Source organism: Fistularia commersonii, chromosome 18, assembly GCF_037954325.1.
Source record: "Fistularia commersonii isolate RoL2024-O1a breed Wild chromosome 18, RoL_Fcom_v1.0, whole genome shotgun sequence".
NCBI classification, from domain to species: Eukaryota; Metazoa; Chordata; class Actinopteri; order Syngnathiformes; family Fistulariidae; genus Fistularia; species Fistularia commersonii.
This window is the reverse complement of record NC_141301.1, coordinates 10,615,853-10,634,248: the sequence shown is the minus strand read 5'-3', so window position 1 is coordinate 10,634,248 and position 18,396 is coordinate 10,615,853. Positions and strand designations below refer to the sequence as shown.

General features: G+C 40.9%; 2 protein-coding genes across 3 annotated transcripts; one reads left to right on the top strand and one right to left on the bottom strand.

Annotated features, from left to right (window-relative positions):
* Window positions 1–3: 3 nt before the first annotated feature.
* Window positions 4–8,864, bottom strand: srpra (SRP receptor subunit alpha). 2 transcript variants are annotated; one of them, XM_086164960.1, is made up of 15 exons: window positions 8,785–8,834; window positions 8,532–8,670; window positions 8,148–8,231; window positions 7,869–8,032; window positions 7,501–7,661; window positions 7,248–7,410; window positions 4,413–4,563; window positions 4,206–4,330; window positions 3,962–4,083; window positions 3,775–3,861; window positions 2,672–2,844; window positions 2,167–2,380; window positions 1,766–1,929; window positions 1,329–1,427; window positions 4–1,231 (listed from the first exon to the last, which is right to left on the bottom strand). In XM_086164960.1, the coding sequence occupies exons 2-15, from the start codon at window positions 8,652–8,654 to the stop codon at window positions 1,103–1,105; spliced, it is 1,959 nt and encodes a 652-aa protein (XP_086021086.1). In that variant the 5' UTR covers window positions 8,655–8,670; window positions 8,785–8,834; the 3' UTR covers window positions 4–1,102. The 2 variants fall into 2 exon arrangements, 1 of the variants encoding a protein (XP_086021086.1); XR_015107492.1 differs by lacking the exon at window positions 1,766–1,929 and having other exon boundaries at window positions 1,016–1,231; window positions 8,785–8,864.
* Window positions 8,865–10,084: 1,220 nt separating this feature from the next.
* Window positions 10,085–16,896, top strand: tirap (toll-interleukin 1 receptor (TIR) domain containing adaptor protein). The gene is made up of 3 exons (XM_086164512.1): window positions 10,085–10,238; window positions 13,221–13,784; window positions 13,934–16,896. The coding sequence occupies exons 1-3, from the start codon at window positions 10,232–10,234 to the stop codon at window positions 14,083–14,085; spliced, it is 723 nt and encodes a 240-aa protein (XP_086020638.1). The 5' UTR covers window positions 10,085–10,231; the 3' UTR covers window positions 14,086–16,896.
* Window positions 16,897–18,396: the final 1,500 nt, after the last annotated feature.

The window sequence follows — 18,396 nt, the reverse complement described above, 5'->3', positions numbered from 1 at the left end:
AAATTCCACTTTACAAGCTGTCACAATATACAGCTGCTTTATTAAGAAATGATTACATTCTCATAAATTATCTCAAATCTTTTGTAGAATTCTTCACTCTTATAATGCACTATCACAAATTAAAGGGGGCAAGAGTTATAAATTTTGTCTTTGCGAATGATGAATGGAAATAAACATTACTTACAGAACATAGGGAAGGTACTATAAAAGTGTATGGAAAACCTATTCATTAAAAAAAAAATCTTTCTCATACTGAGGGTTCACTGCCTCCTTTTCATAAGTTATTAGTTGTTAAATAATTTGACAAATTGATTTTGTACAACACTGAGGAATAACATACTCCCAGTGGTTTGCGTTCCACTGTTGCTGAAGTGACAAAAGTGGGCCAAGCTCTTGTCATGTAACTCATTTTCATTGAGATAAATGGTTATGCTAATATTTGCATCACCCCTCATTAATGAGTAAGCAAATTCTGACTCCCCCTGGCTAGAAAGGATGGTTTTCTAACATGAATTGTATTGACATCCTTAATAAATTGCAAACCGTGACATGAAAAAAAAGATTGAACTGAGAACGCAGGAGACAGATAGGCACCATGGTCACTAAGCTTTCCTTAGGCATAGGCAGCTGCTGAAGTGTCAACAGCAGTGAGCTTTGACTACCTGATGTTAACATAAAGAGGAGAAAACTAACTGACAACATGCCAGGTATGGAGTATTTTTTTTAATAAGTCTTAACTGTAAACCAAAGACATTTACAGCCTAGTTAAGTTTAGTAGGGGAAAAATGTCAACATGATTTAACCGTTTTGAAATAACTGAGGCTGACTTGAGGTACTTTTCATCATGGCCCAAATATTTAGAAGGTATGTGAAGACAGGCTCCTCTGGCTTTGTTGAAAGATGTCTTGAAGTGCACACTTGTCTCTTACTCAGGTGTAGAGCTGAGAAAATAAAAGTTCTGTGCACAATCTTAGATGTAGTAGAGAAAGGTCAGGGCAGGGGATGACAAATGCAGGCTAGCATGGCTGGGACATCTCACGGCAGCATGACACAAAGATCCGTTGGCTTTGTTGCAATGATGAATAAACAGGACATGTGGCACTTAAGCCTTCATCAGGGCACCGACCACAGCGCGGGCATTGAGGCTGCGCAGGTCATTGTACGTCTGCCCTGTGCCCACAAACACAATAGGCTGGCCTGTGATGTAGGTCATGGAGATGGCTGCACCAACCTAAGAAGAGGTGTCACATGAAAGCTCAGCTTCAAAAAGGGTGGAAAAAGTCACACATCATTTCATTGAGACACCTTTTGTCGAATTAGTAATATACCTTGTCGTCGATCGTATCAAACTTGGTGAGAACTATTCCATCAATGAGGCGAGGCTTGTCAGACATGGAATGGTCTGCCAGAGCCTGGTTGAACTTCACCTTTGGAAGCAAGGAAGAGATGACTAAGTTTTAGTACAGGAGTTGATCAAAGCGACAATACTGACCTCTGCTGGAAATTAAGACTCTAGTGGCACGTTTTGTTGACTTTATGCTACAGTGAAATCTAAGCTGTTAAAAAAAAATAACATTGTTTTCTTTGGTGTTTTTTTAATTGGTTGAATACTCAATGTACCGTTTCAATTCAGTTGTGAATGAAAGAATTCCAAGCAATGACAGATTTTGATCTAGGTGAAACTGACTCAAGAATACAACAGGATGACTGGCGTTGCTTGAGATTAAGGGATAACAGCAAATTCTGTATTTTTCAAGGTTCTCACCAACTGGTCAACTGCTTCATTGCCAACCAAAGCTTCCCCAACAAACAGCACCAGGTCAGGCATATTTACTGCGATGAGTTTGGCCAGGGCTGTCATGAGGGGGGCGTTGTCCTGCATACGCCCAGCAGTGTCCACTAGCACAACATCAAAAGCCTGGTTGCGGGCTAGATGGATAAAAAAGGAGATGTACATGTGACTTTAATAAGTGGATTATAGGGAAGCGTGTACAAAGTCATCACGGTACTGTTTGTCATTTCATTAAGTGGATAATTCAAGAGGCAATAGTGAGTCTCCAAAGCTTGATATCTGGAAGTTTTGTCCAGGATATAACATAGGTCTATGCTAGCACTCCTGTTTACACCTTCCATGGATATTCAGGCCTTTTTTTAATGTTACATTACCATAGGCAATGGCCTCCATTGCGATTCCCGCAGCATCCTTCCCGTAGCCCTTCTCATAGAGCTGGACAACTGGCCGCCCCCCGTGTTGCTCCGGAGGATGCAGAGAGTTCAGGCGACGCTGATGAGTGCGGAGCTGCTCCACCGCACCAGCGCGGAATGTGTCACAGGCAGCGATCAGCACTGTGAAACCATTTTCTATGAGCCAGAAGGAGATCTGGACAAAGACCAGAAGAGGAGGGGGTTACTTTGGCTGAGCACAAGGTGTAAGCTGGGCATACTGGGAGGCAAGACTGCATAGAAATACAAATATTTGTGAAAAGAGTCAATTTCAACTCCTTCATAGGCAACAATCACAACTGAAAAAAAATTTGTTGATTATAACGTGCACATCAATAATACACTAATGCCAAATCTAGGAATTGGTACAGACCAAGGTTGTCATTTTCAGTAAAAGAATGTGTGTTAATACATCATGGATAATGCGATGCGGCAAATCCCAACCCACCTTGGCCAGGTTGGTTGATTTACCAACTCCGTTCACGCCACAGAATGTAATGACGAAAGGCCTCCTCTGGCTCTGAGCCTCCATGACATCTCTGAGAATGTCCACTCTTCGCTTGGGCTGCAGAATTTGTACCAACGAGTCTTGCAGGGCCTGCTTTACTGTTGAGGCAACAGCTGGGAAAAAAAAAGAGGAATCAATGCTGCATTTTCACCCAAAAAAACCTGATGACTAATAGTTCAAACTCCAAAAACTTGATCTAGAATGCAATCTAGAGACACCTTACCTACGTACAGACGAGCAAAAACCCAGACCTCAAACAAGATCCTTAATAGACGGATGAGATACTCAGGAGGCACGTGACTATACTTATATGTTAAGTGCTGATAAATCTAAAATAATTTAAAGTAGGTCATAATCAGTAAGCTTAAAATAAGAAGAGCTGGGAGTGAACTCAAGTTGGGGTGTGTGTGTGTATGAAGTTGCTTTATGATGTAAAATGGTTAAATACATCATAAGCCTTGTGTTTTATCTACAAAAACACAGCGAGTAAAACAACTCTGTTGTACAATTTATGAAATAAGCTCTTGCTGTGAGGACTAGAAATACCACTGTGTTAAAATGCTGTGTGTAAAGACGATGACGGTAAACCAGAGTAAGAATAGTGGCCTGGTGCTCATCGACTATTCTGAAAAGGATCCCAGCATGCAGCTCCTACATTTTAGAGGACGTGTATTGTGTGGCTTATTTGCTTCCAACTAAAAGACATGCCAAAATTAGTACAGTGAGGAATCAATAAATAATAAAAAAAAATGACGCTGATATTACATTTACTGATCATGTTATATTGATGGAAAGCTCAACTACAGTCTTCCATTACTGGATCACATTCTGTGGAATCCAAGTGACAGTGAAGGAAAATTCTGTGAATCAGCTCATTGGGATAAACATGAAGGGGTCAAGGAGAAAACTAGATTTTTAAGAATGGTTTGACTCATTATCTTATAGCCTGTGGATCAGGGTTTGGCATCTGTTCCCTTTAAGAAAACAGATTTTTGGTAGTCTTGGAATAGTGGGAAAATTTCCCATTGTCAACTTTTACTTACTGGTAAATGTGCCCATGACTTTGCCCTCCAGTTTTTTGGCAACAGAGTCACAGAGCTGGGAGGCAATGTCGGCTGCTACATTCTTTGCTGTGTGATTACATGTCAAGAAAAAAAACAATAAGCAGATCATAGATCATCAAAATCTACCCTTATGACAATGCTGGGTAACTGAGATGTGGCATCATACCGATGAGGTGGTCCCTCATCTTCTCTAAAACAGACTCCATGTCCTCCCTGCTCAGGCTTTTGGAACCCACAAGGCCTTTCAGCATCCCAAACATGCCACCAAAGCCGCCACCCTTTTTGGAGCTGAAAACATATCAAAGGAATTCAAATAAATAATGACTTCAGAGTGTGACTAATATTAGTCGAGAAGCAAAAACCCAATTAGAAAAAATAAGAAACTCAAAAAGTCGATTAAAAGTTCTAACCTTATCTTATTTGTTTCCTTGACAACCATTTTCTCCCCTTCCTCCTCCATCTCTACGCCATCTTCCTCACTGGACTCATAGTCCACAGAAAGCAAGTCTCCCTTCATGGAGCTCAGCTGCATCCCCTGAAAAAAAAAAACCCAAAACATTCAAAATGTCTGTAATACTGTGACAAATACATACTTAATTCAAGTAAAAAGCGCATACTGTGTCAATAAGTGGTTCCTGAGTCTGGTCGCCACAGTTGGCGGACCCATCTCCATTTCTGTCACTATAGTCCAGGTCCTTGGTGCTGCTACCACCCATGTCCCAAACACGCCTTTGCTTTTCCTTGGGCTTCTGGGGCTTTGGAGACTTACTGCAACATGAAATGGCAAAAATGTTAGCGATAATGAAAAGGAAGCAATGATACATGCTTGAACCCAGGAACTCAAAAACAGAATATGGTCAATGTAGACAAGCTCTGTTAAAGTCATGGTAATGGGTCACTTTCAAGTTTTTCTTAACACATCTCCATCCTGCTTTATATAGTCTAAGGAAAGTAACCGCAATCAAATACTTTAATGATCACTGCAGAGCACAAGGAGGTAAAAGTGCTGCTGGTATTTATTTACATAGTTCTGTTGGAGACAGACTATGTTTTATGTATATATTACTTATCCTGCACTCAGGATTACAGTGAAGCTGGAGCTTTTCCCCACTATCATTGGACAAGAGGCGGGGTTCACCCTGGTCAATCATAGGCACACATTTAGTGACACACTACCATTCACTCATCCGGTCAGTAAACCTAATGCATGCTTTTGAATTGTGGGAGGAAACAGGATAACCTGAGAAAAAAGAAAAGGATGTACATCCACTGGCCAGTTAGGGATGGTGCTCGGTCAAAAGTATCATTAGGCAACATTAAGTATCAACAGTATCAAAAGCAAAATTATTGATCTCTGATCAATAATGTCCATCTTCCCCCGTTTATCCTGAGTCAGAGATATTGCTGGGGTCTTCCAGCATGTTTTCAACCTCTCTCTGAGGTTGCTGAAGGTGCCCGACCTCTGGAAGACCTCCTGCATTGTCCCACTACCCAAGAAGGGACGTCCAAGTATTCTCAATGACTACAAGCCAGTGGCACTAATGTCACATGTCATGAAGTTGTTCGACAGGCTTGTACTCCAGCACCTGATAGACCAGCTATCTGCTCCCCTGCACCCTCTACAGTTTGCGTATAGGCATCACATGGGTGTGGATGATCCAATCATCTTCCTCACTCATAGGGCCCTATCCCACCTTGAGGGTGCAGGAAGCACTGTGTTAGTCACCTTCTTTGACTTCTCCAGTGCCTTCAACAGCATCCAGCCCACCCTCCTCAAGGACAAGATGCTGAGTATGGAACTTCACCCTGACATCATTGCCTGGATCCTGGACTACCTCACAGGACGGCCGCTGTATGTTAGGGTGGATGCCTGTGTTTCTGAGGCTGTGGCCTGCAGCATGGAAGTGCCCCACCCAAAGTAATGTCCTGTCTCCATTCCTCTTCACCCCCAACTTCTGGTACAACTCCGGTTCCTGCCACCTCCAGAAGTTCTCCAATGACTCTTCCATCGTTGAATGCATCAATGGTGACTGCGAGGAGTACAGAGGTCTGATTGCAACTTTCGTTGACTGGAGCAACCAGAACCACCTCCTACTCGACATCTCCAAGACAAAGGAGGTGATTGTGGACTTCCGGAAGAATTGGAGGAGACAGGTACAAATCACCATCCAGGGTGAAGAGGTGGAGATAGTCCACATCAACAACAAACTGAACACAACACTGACGCACTCTACAGGAAGGGTCAGAGCAGGATGTTCTTCCTGAGGAGACTGAGGCTGCTTGGCGTCTGTGGCGGGGTCCTCAAGACCTTCTGCCAGTCAAGACACTCTTGTTCGGTATAGTGTATGGTGGGGCAGTGCTAGGACTGGTGAGGTCAATAGGCTCAATAAGATAGTGAGGAAAGCCCATTGGGTGGTGGAACTGAACCCTCAATTAGTTGCAGTGGGGAGGGTAAAGGACAAACTGTGAGCTATCCCAGACAATCCTTCCAACCGGCCGCACGACAAGCTGTGGCTGATATGCAGCTCCTTCAGCCAACGGTTCATCCTACCTTGGTGCAGAACCCAACGCTTCAGATGCTCCTTTGTGCCCACGGCCATCAGACTGTACAACAGCAGTCTGGACGGCCTGAGTGCACCTGTGCTGCTTCCTCAATTCCACAATCTCACTACCCTACCCCATTCACTACCTCACCCATTCACATGTCATGCCTTAACTCTGCTGTCTCTCTTATCCTTGTTGGTCCCAGCCTGCACACAGCCTGCCTATTTTTGTTTATTTATTTTATTCATTGCTATTTCTTTTAGTTGTTTAGGTCTGGTTGTGTATTTTTCACCTTCACTGTTCCTTGATGTTGCCCATTGTTATCCCTGATGTTGCTGTTGTTGTCTGCTGTCTATTTATTCGTGGATTTTTTTTTGTCTAGTTATCTAGTGTCTTCTGCCTTTCCATTTATATTTATATTCATATCTATTTTCCTTTTTTTGACATAATAACATTATAACTGCCTCTGTGACAAAAGAATCTCCCCAATGGGGATCAGTAAAATTTATCTAAATCGAACCAGGAACCTGATTGCTATCTTGTAGAGATGTTATCCACAGCGCCACCGTGCCATCCACTCAACTATCTCTGCAGTGTAACATACTTAGAATTTCAACAGCAAGTTACAAAAACCTATTAAAACTTCTTCAGCTAAAATACTATGCTTTTTAAGTATTACATTAAATTTGTGCCCAAGGCTCTCTTAACCAGGCCAATGATGTTGTGATCGATTATCAATACAGGGAAAGAATTACAGGTTTCATATCCACATGTTGTTTTGGACAGTCCTGTGTGGATGGATAAATTGGACCCCTCTTTAACTGCAGCTGTTGGTGAGCAAGGTGGGATCAAATATTCCTCGCTACTGAAAAATCAGATTTTTACTGTCCTCTTATCTTTTCTCTTACCTAGATTTTTCAGCAGGTCCCTGTGTGCGCTTGCGGACGAATTCCGCAAGATTCTTCTGAATGAGCTCCTCTGGAGTCAAGCCCTGGTTACCATTCTCAACTGCCTTCTGGGCTGCAGATGAGGTCTTGCCTTGATCCCCTTTGACAGATTCAACTGCAGGTGCTAGGAAAGGATGGAATACAAGATCCACTGAAGGATTAAACTGAGAGGATGCTACTCCATTTAAAAACAACAGAGACCAACAACACGTACCTTCCTTTTTGGTACTTTTATTCTTCTTTCCAACCTGCTCCTTTCCTTTATCACCACCCTTCGTTTCAATCATTGATTTCACAGTTTTTTGGGATTTCTCTGATTCCTTAAAGGATCGCATGGGGACAGGGGGTCGAGCTTTGCCGCTCTCCTCCGCCTCCCTTCAAGAAAACAGATATCAACATGAGCCCAAAAGGTTGAAGGATGGACCATAGAATGGACAAGATTTTAAAAAAATCCTGCGAATAATCATAATGCACTTGATTTTAGCAACTTGTGCAAATTAAGGATGACAAATCTTGATATGATGGAAAACTGTGAACATGGCAAGTACCATCATATCATTATGACTAAGATTGTTTCTTTACCTAAGGAGCACCTTGAAGTCATCCTCAAATTCAAAGTTGTTGCTGAGAAGCTTCAAGGCTCCCTTTTGCTCCAGTTCATTCTTGTAACGATCCCTAAAATGAAGCTGAACATCATCTATGAACTTGTCGACATATGTCAGAGTCAGGATCTTTTGAAAACCCACCTGTACAGGAACAGAGTATTGAAGTTGTGTCATTATCATGTAAAGATAAACACACAGCACAAACATGAATGTTATTTGATCTTTATATAATTCATTGGTCAGCTAACATACTTACCACAAAAATCAATTCAAACTCGTTGTCGAGTTTGTATTTAAGACTCAGGGCCTCATGAGTGAAAGAATTATTTCCACTTCGCTCCTATGACACAAACATTGTTGACATGAAAGCAGCCATTGATGTACCTTGACAGTGCTAGCACACTAACTGCTAGCTTTCTGAAGCGTACAACGGTTTTATACTAGTAAACGTTGAAAAAAAAAATACAATTTGGGAGACAGTTGGGAAAATAACTCGACTTTCATCATACATTGTTGGATATAACGTCAGAGAGGTTATGCAATAAGCTAACGTTTACCATTTCATATTAGCGTTAGCATTAGCTCCACATTCTATAACAAGCGTGAGGGGGACACAAAGCCGACTATCACTGAGGCTCACCTGCAGGATCACGGAGCGGATCAGAGCGTTGACGGGACCGGTGAAAGATTCGGTGACACCGGCTCCCTGAAAACACCACAACACTATCCCCCCCTTGCTGAAGATGGTGAAGAAATCTAGCATATTGCCCCCACGTAACCTGGATTATAAAGTTAAAATGGAATAACATATGAATCAGGAACCATGTGACACATCAGTGGATTTTAAACGAGAACATTGCTGTATCCGGCCCTCAAATAGAATCATATCTTACCAGAGATTTCTTGACTTGATAGTAAATCCCCACGAGTACAATCCACGACAAGTGCAAAACAATTTTAGACACGTCAGATGCAGAACTGGAACTAGGAAGTGACGTTACTTCCGTTTTTAGAATTAAAGAAAACGATTTTTTTGTTATATTTGTTGTTTACCATATTGGTTTACGTTGCCATCGGAAGTACTTTATAACATGTATTTTATTGTTATTGTTGGAATTTTTTTTAGCTTATTTTATTCAATTATTTACTGACCTCAATAAAAAAAAAACGGCTTACTCGCCTGGAGCGTTAGCTCGCCCACACGTGACTAGATGTACTCAGTACGTACAACACAAATCACAGTGTGTTTGAATAAAAACTCCCAATTAAGGTCATTCATATGGTTTGACGTAAAATACGAGCAATGTTTACAATAATATTAGACACATTTCAAAACTGATCTGTGAGACTGCGTTGGATAATAATGTAGTAGTAATCTTAATCTCATTCACAAAGATTTCCTTTTCCTTCACACTATCTATCAGTTTACAGTCTGGACTGAAAGTACAACATATGTTATGCTATATGTGTGTGTGTGTATATATATATATATATATATATATACACACACGCACACTGGACTCTGGATATACATATATGCATATACTGTATATGCATATATATATATTATGAACACACACACATACACACAGACATAATGTAAATATGTCTCTGTGAGTGTGTGTGTGTGTGTGTGTGTGTGTGTGTGTGTGTGTGTGCGTGCGTGCGTGCCTGTGTGTGTGAATATATACAGTGTGTGTATGTATACATATGGTAATTCTCGTAATTTTACATGTTATTGCATAGAAGAGCAGTGATTAGGGCTTTGGTGTCACAGGACGAAGGACCCTGCTTCGATTCCAACAAGGGCACCTTTCTATGTGGAGTTTACATGTTCTCCCCGTGTTTGTGTGGGTTTCCTCCCTCAGTCCAAAAACATGCAGCAGGTAATTGGAAAAAATGGGAAAATTGGTGAGTGAAAGGTTGTTTTTCTATTTATGCGGCCCTGCAATTGACTGGTGACCAGTCCAGGGTATATCCCGCCTCTCGCCAAATGACAGCAGGAATAGGCTCCAGCGTCCCCTGCAACCCTGAGTCCAGGAAAAGCAGCAGAAGATAGATGGATGTTTTTTTTTCATTTATTTCTTGTATTGTTTTCCCAACTTGCTCAAAAGTATATCATGTGTTGTCATTGCCCATGCTTTTATTCCATTCAGCAAATAACTGTCCAGAAATGATACTTTGCATATTTTATTTTTGGTGGATGGCAACTTCCTCTTCTTTCCAGTATTGTTAGTGACACTCTCCAGTGGGTTTGTCATTCCTGGGTTGTTCTAATCATACATCTACAGACACCGTCAAACATTGTTGACTGGACTGTCTTTGGTGAGGTTTGTCAAGATGATGGGTGAGTCAATAGTTTATTCAGTTTTTAAACATTTGTCATCTAAAGCGTTGGTAGGTCCTTTTCATTTTACTTGTCAAGGACAAGCAGGACAAGAAGAGAGATAAGCATGAATAATGAATACACCTTTACCATTACTATATCATAGAATGAACATGTAAAAGAACCATATTAGGATTGGCCAAATCTAGGATAAGTTAGATAATGGTATTGATGCAACATTTTCCTTTGCCACTCTGACCAAGTACATTTTGCTGTCCTCCATGATTAATCATTTCTTTGTATTGTTAAAATTTGAAATTTATTTGTACATTGTTCCCCTAATACAGACAATGATCATTTCTTTGGTTAAGGCTAGTGTACATAGCAAGACATGGCTTGAAATCAGTGGTGCTCATTTCACTGTCATTATTTCTAGTATATTTGTGTGTATTATGTATATATTAGGTGTATGTATTAAGTATATTTTGTTTGTCTTCATTTGATTAGTTATGCAAAAAAGCTTTGTGAGTACCTTTTGTTGCCAACATAGTGCAGATAACTATTTTGATGGCTTAAGGATGTTTTTTTTAATGATATGTAGGAGAACTTGGTTATAGCTGAAGGAAGTAGGACTGAGGAAGTTAATCTTAATGCAACATTTTGTGTTTTGTCCAAAACTTGCTTTCGGTTTCTTTGTATGGACTTGTTGGTAAGTTGGTTCTTTACAATTTAATGTATAAAAGATTTCATGAGTTGGCTGCCATTTTACATAGATTGAACAAGATTGTGTAGTTGTTATGTGCAAGTAGAGTGATACCCTGTTATAAGGGAAATAAAAAAGATGACCATTAAATTGATATAAATGAAAAGTAACCAGGTACCTGAAGGCCAAAGGGACATGTACCTTCGATGGTTGCCGAGGCCAAAACTCAGGCGTAGGAGCAGTTCGGGGAGACTATGGAGAACAACTTCCGGTGGGCGTCGAGGAGATTCTGGCTCACCATCTGGTGGCTCATGAGGGGCACACAGTGCTCTGTCAACACTGTACAGTGGGAGCGGGGCATGGCTGACCTCAACTCGAGACGTTGTAGATCGGTGGAAGGAATACTTCGGCGACCTCCTCAATCCAGTCGAAATGCCTTCCATTGAGGAAGCAGAGTCGGGAGACTCCGAAGCGGACACACCTATTTTTTTGGCTGAAGTTCCTGAAGCAGTCAAAAAGCTTTTCAGTAGTGGGGTCCAGGGGCTGGATGAGATCTGCCCTGAGCCCCCAAGGCTCTGGATGCTGGATTTGCTCCAACTACAGGGGGGATCACACTCCTACACCTCCCTTGTAAGGTCTATTTAGCAGTGCTAGAGAGGAGGATCCGCAGGCTGGTTGAACCCAGGATCCGGGAGGAGCAGTGTGATCTTTGTCCTGGTCGTGGAACAGTAGACCAGCTCTATATCCTCGGTAGGGTCCTGAGGGGGCATGGGAGTTTGTCCAACCAGTCTACATGTGTTTTCTGGACCTGGAGAAGGCATTCGACCATGTCCTGCGGGCAATCCTGTAGGGAATGCTCCAGGAATATGTAGAACCGAACCCTGTTGTTGGGGCTGTTTGTTCCCTGTGCGACTGGTGTCAAAGCTTGGTCTGCATTTGTGGTTGTAAGTCGGACTCGTTTGCGGTGAAAGTTGGACTCTGCCATGGCTACCCTTTGTCACAGATTCCGTTCATAACATTTATGGACAGAATTTCTAGGCGCAGCAAGGGCATTGAAGGGATCTGGTTTAGTGGCCACTGAATTGAGTCTCGGCTATTTGCAGATGATGTGGTTCTGTTGGCTTCATCAGTCCATGATCTCTAGCTCTCACTGGAATGGTTCACAGCCAAATGTGAAGCGGCCGGGATGAGGATCAGCACCTTCAAATCCAAGACCATGGTGCTCCACCGGGAACAGGTGGAATACCCACTCCAGGTCGGAGAAGAAGTCCTGCCCCAAGTGGATACGGACGCTGTACCGGTCTGTCATGGTGAAGAAGGAGCTGAGCCAAAAGGCAAAGCTCTCAATTTACTGGTCAATCTATGTTTCTACCCTCAATTATGGTCGCGAGCTGTGGGTGGTTACTAAAAGAACAAGATCGCGGATACAAGCGGCCTAAATGAGTTTTCTCCGCAGGGTGACCAGAGTCTCCCCTAGAGATAGGGTCGGAAGTTCAGTCATCCGTGAGGTGCTCAGAGTGGAGTTGCTGCTCTTCCACATAGAGAGGAATCAGATGAGGTGGTTTGGGCATCTGGTCAGGATGCCTCCTGGACGCCCGGGAGGTTTTCGGGCATGTCCATCTAGTAGGAGGCCAGGACATGCTGAAGAGATGATGTCTTTAGGCTGGCCAGGGAATACCTTGGGGTTGCCCTAGAAGAGCTGGTCAATGTGAATGGGGAGAAGGAAGTCTTGGCCTCTCTGCTCCGGCTGCTGCCCCTGTGACCCGACTTTGGATACGGGGCAGAAGATAGATGGATGGATGGATGGATGGATGGATGGATGGATGGATGGATGGATGGATGGAAAAGTAAACAAAGCATTTACATAACCAGATTAATCTACTGCGGTGTCCCACTTAAGTGCCCACTCTTACTTGACATGGTATAACAAGTGGTGGATCAGCAACAGATTATGTTAGATTATAGTGCAGACATATAGCCATAAATCCAAGAACAGTGTGTGTGTTAATATACTGTGCATAGACATATAGATAATTTTTGTCTTACTAACTTTAATAACTGACTTCTGTTTATTTTGATTAGATCCTTTCTAGTACATTTGAATAAACTAAATTCCACCTACCTTAAAAGTCCAGTCCTTGTCTTCAATTGGTCAGAAATGAATAATCCTGCCAAGCATAAAGCACAGATTTCTGTTCATTTCTCCTAAGCCCCAGTGGCACACAGCACATCATGAAAAAAAATCTACAGTCATTCTGAGATATAGTTAAATCAAAATAATCTTCTTGCTTCTGTTTCAGGGTGGTTCTATAAATTCATGAAATCAAGCCGATCTACTGCTGGACAACAGGAAGAAGAAGCCAAAGATAATACAAATACATCACACTCTCAGTCAGCAATGATGGCAAGCGCCTCCAAATCCTCCTCACAATCTGTTATGAGCTCACCACAGCGATGGAAGAGAAAATACGATTTAGTTGTATGCCACAGTTCTGAGGAGGATGACAATGAAGTGGCTCTTTGTCTTGTCTCTTTCCTGGAGGCCTTGCCCTTTGGGCCCAGGTGCTTTCTTTGGGGGAGAGATTCCTGCCCAGGATGTGCAATTTTCACAGAATATTGCCAGGCCCTTGAGAGCAGCCACTTGGTATTGCTACTCATTACTCAGAACTTCCTACAGGATAAGTGGTGCAGATACATGATGCATCAGGCTCTGGCAGCGGGACCGACATCCAAGCGCACAATCCCCCTGATTCGCAACCTTTCTCATTCCGAATGCCCGAAAGAACTGAAATTCTTTTTCCACATTGACATGAGTCGAAATCCTGAGCAATCCCATAATCGCATCATGAAGGTGCTAAGCAAATGTAAGTAAAATATGATTGATGTAATATAATATTATAATAATAATATAAATTTTTGATATTGCCTCACCATCACGATTTAATGTAATCTGCTTTAAGTCATAACTTCCCTGTGATTAGGCCAGTTACAAGTATGTTGTTTTCTTCTGCAGTCCTGGAAGATCTGGTTAAAAATGGGCAGACACTTGAATGCACCACACACAGTGGCAGCAATAATTCAGCCTCCAGCTCGCAAGACAGCACATCAGAGCACAAGGTATCGGATGATGAGTTGGTGTCAAAAAGTGACTCTCCTGAGCCTTAGCTACCACGGTGGAACAAAAGAAAAGGAAACAGAGAAACTGAAGACCATGTTAGCAAAAGCAATATTGTTTGATATTAATAATTATGATATTGCCTGTTGTTTGTTCATAATGTTGCTTGAGAATGGCACACAGCTAACGGGGAAACATTGGTCTCTGCAGCACCTCAGACATCAGACAGAAAGGAATATTTTACATACTTAAACAGAATCGGACGAAACCTGCCATATATATAAGGGCGGTCTACAAGTCTGCATGTAATAATTCTTTCCACCATTCTATAGTGATTATAATTCCCATAGTCTTATGATGTAACAATTAACTATCCTTCATGCTAAATAGAGACTCACATTAGATATCCTGCAAAAGAGTGAATATAGTCTCATGACATCTACCATTTGTAGAGTGGGGGGTGGGGAGGGGCATTTTTCTGTCATATGGTAAAAAAGAGATTCAAATGATTAGCATTTAAATTTGCAATTCAATTATAAAACCACGGTAACTAAATAATAACAGTTGCCTGCGATGCAGATTCAAATTTATTGTGACTATAACCACTTCATGAAGAACAATGATGTGTTTGATCCAATTGTGTATGGGTGTCATATACATATCAACATATCTGTCAAGGAATAAAAATGTAGAGTATTTTAAGGGAATAAGCTCGTTCTTCCAACTTAAAACACACACTGTCTTTGAGCGGGATTAAATATCCTTGCCTGCACATTTCGATTCTCATCAAGCATTCGGGCACTGAGAATCAATTATTTGTGAATAGGACAAATGAATGGATATTCACTGAATCAATTAGAGCAGAACATTTGTGAACCTGGATTTGTGTGTGTATGTGTGTGTGTGTGTGTGTGTGTGTGTTTTGTCTTTTACAAGCAGCCCCATCTGCCAGCCAGCCTATGTGTTTGCTATTATTGCTGTATCATGCTCCCACTTTCCCTTTACTCTAAACATCAACAGATTTTGCACAACAAAAGACCATTGATAATTGTTCCTTTTGTGGTAAGTAGGCGGTGTAACACAGAAATTTAGTGTAATGTTTCTCGGTTTGAGAAATGTACCGTGTGTACAAGAACGATCAGTGGGACGTTAGAACGGGTGTAGGCTTTAATGGCAGAGCATATTCCAGAGTGAGAATAAGAAGAGGAAGAAGCCCCAATATCGGTTGGAGGATACCGCTTTTATAGTATACGTATCATCAACATTAAAGGCTCAACATTAAAGGATCAACATTAAGGCAACAATATATTCCTACGGAATATTACATTTAGGGTCATCTTTAAGAGACACAGATGTACAAAGTTTTGGTTTTACCACAGAAAATCATCCTTCAGACCCCAACCCATACATACACACATGCACTAATTATATAAAACAATAATTAATTTTCCTTGATGTGGTTATGATCACGATAAATTTGCATCTGGTTTGAACATAACAGTTTCGCATTTTTTAAACAATTCAACTGCAAATTGTAAGGCTGTAGTTTAGTCAGTAAATATTTTTCTTATTTATAATTCAGTGGTCTGGGTGAAATAGCATATGTAAGATGATAATAAAATGATATAAGATGTTTTTGGGGGTTTCAAAAGAGGGCCCAAAAATTGATGTATAAATTACTAAAATAAAATAAAATAAGATAAAATAAAATAAGATAAAAACAATAAAAAAGGGCTATCCCACAGAATTGCAACATTTTCTCCATAAACAATTATGTCAGTTGCATTTCTTTTTTTTTCAAAGATGGTTTATAATTGGCTTCATATTCTCCCTTGACATGTCTCCACTGCGGAACATTCTATTCTATTCTATTCTTCTTCTTCTTCTTTTTCTTTCGGCTTTTCCCGTCAGGGGTCGCCACAGCGAATCAACTTTCTCCATCTAACCCTATTCTCTGTATCTTCCTCTCTCACACCAACTACCTTCATATTCTCTCTCACTACGTCCATGAATCTTCTCTTTGGTCTTCCTCGAGATCTCTTGCCTGGCAGCTCCAATTCCAGCATCCGTCTACCAATATAGTCACTATCCCTTCTCTGTACATGACCGAACCATCTCAGTCTGGCTTCTCTAACCTTCTCTCCAAAGCATCTAACATGTGCCGTCCCTCTGATAGACTCATTCCTGACTCATTCTATTCTATTCTATTCTATTCTATTCTATTCTATTCTATTCTATTCTATTCATGAGCCCGACTAAATAAATCAAATAATTAAATAAATAAACACAATAATCAAGCGCCTAACAATGGCTACTGGAGTGCTGTATTGGCAATCCATTTTAATAATGCTTAGGTAATGTTAATTTTACAGAAGCAGCTATTCAAAGTAGAAAACAAACAAAGAATATGAAAAAATTGACTAAAATGATAAAATGATGACAAATTTTCACACAAGCGTAGTACTGAATCTGCAAACAACTTGTAAAGAAAAAAAATGTCTCAGACAAACTACAATTCATCATGTGGCCCATTTAGCAAAATGAGAAGCATTAGGTTATATGACTGCAAGATGCTACGGACCACCAGCACTACAGAACAGCATCCAGCTGTTATCACCATGGTTGTGTCTGTGGCAGGCATGAGCTGATGTTTGTATAAATTATTCCAGGCTGCGGCTCAGCGCCAGCTGGGTTAATTAATACAGAACAGGATGTCCAAGTATCTTATCAGACTTCTCATGGATATACAAGCATATAACAGGAAGAGACCTAATGAGTAACATATCATCATTGGCCTTAACAAAATTTGTATAAACAATTTTGAATCTCTCAAAACAATGACATCCCATTAAAATGTATCCCAACTCACAGAGTTCGTCTTAACTGTGAATTTGCATCATCATATACACTTGCTTTTTGATATCTGAAACTGATATACTGAATATGGGGGGGAAAGTGCCCAAAATGTGAAAACTCATAATATTTTCCATGGTTTAAAAGTCTAGGCCTCTTGACATTTGGAGTTCGATAAAGACATATATGTTGAAAGCAATTGCTAAACACATCGTTAAATAGGATAAACCCTCTTTTAAGAATAATGGGACTCTCATACCGCACCCCTTTTCAGAGTATTCTCTCACACATAAACCCCAGCAGACCACATGCGGTGTGAAATTGGTCCACTGGGCTGTGGTTGGGGATAAATGAACTCTTTTATAGTTTGGTAGAAATATTGTACAGTGAAATAAACACGTAGTCCCCATTGTATTTATTTACAACTACCTCAGCCAATGTTTTTTCCGTAATTAGTTTAGACCCTATTTAACCCAAATAGCTTGGCAAAATTAAAATGCATCACAAAAAAAGCTCACAGGGTTAATGTGTTTCATTAGATTGCTACTGATTTGGTACAGATTGTCATTTCTACTGAACAGAATCACAAATGTAATTTTAGCCTATCTGACAACCTTTCAACTGAAATCAAATGTGGTCGGATTAATTTATATTGGAAATGAATAGAGACTGAAAGATCAATGTGGTATGTGTTTCAAATCCAGTATTAGACACTATTATATGTGATCTGTGTAACCATCTTCATCTAGAGGAAAAGCTTGTGAATGATGCAACATGGCTGTGAGTGAATATTGAATATCAAAGAATTTAGCAGAAACATAACTTTAATGAACAGGAAATATGATGAATTTGTCTGTTTTAAGAGGCACCTACTACATATAATACTTTTTAATTTATCCTTTATTATCTTTTAATCCATATTGTGCCAAACATTAGCCAATAGATATATGAGTGAAGTTATTTATGCGGGATTCCCTCACATTCTAATAAATGTTTTGTGTTGCACGTGGGGTTATGCTTGTCTGTCACCAACTTTACCCTTGATCCTCTTCTTCTTCTTTTTCTTTCGGCTTTTCCCGTCAGGGGTCGCCACAGTGAGTCAACTTTCTCCATCTAACCCTATTCTCTGTGTCTTCCTCTTTCACACCAACTACCTTCATATCCTCTCTCACTACGTCCATAAATCTTCTCTTTGGTCTTCCTCGAGACCTCTTGCCTGGCAGCTCCAATTCCAGCATCCGTCTACCAATATATTCACTATCTCTTCTCTGTACATGACCGAACCATCTCAGTCTGGCTTCTCTGACCTTCTCTCCAAAACATCTAACATGTGCCGTCCCTCTGATAGATTCATTCCTGATCCTATCCATCCTGGTCACTCCCAAAGAGAACCTCAACATCTTCATCTCTGCAACCTTTAGTTCTGCCTGCTGTCTTTTGGTCATTGTAACAGTTTCTAGTCCATACATCATCGCTGGTCTCACCACTGTCTTGTACACCTTTCCTTT

What these genes read in the sequence shown, in the direction of transcription:
- tirap (XM_086164512.1), top strand. An exon ending in CATGAAGGTGCTAAGCAAAT is followed by an intron (nt 13,785 to 13,933) that starts GTAAGTAAAATA and finishes TTTCTTCTGCAG; the next exon opens with TCCTGGAAGATCTGGTTAAA.
- srpra (XM_086164960.1), bottom strand. Translation starts at nt 8,654, where the DNA reads ATGCTAGATTTCTTCACCATCTTCAGCAAGGGGGGGATAGTGTTGTGG. An exon ending in TAAAAGTACCAAAAAGGAAG is followed by an intron (nt 7,411 to 7,500) that starts GTACGTGTTGTT and finishes ATCCTTTCCTAG; the next exon opens with CACCTGCAGTTGAATCTGTC. An exon ending in AAGGAAACAAATAAGATAAG is followed by an intron (nt 4,084 to 4,205) that starts GTTAGAACTTTT and finishes ATATGTTTTCAG; the next exon opens with CTCCAAAAAGGGTGGCGGCT.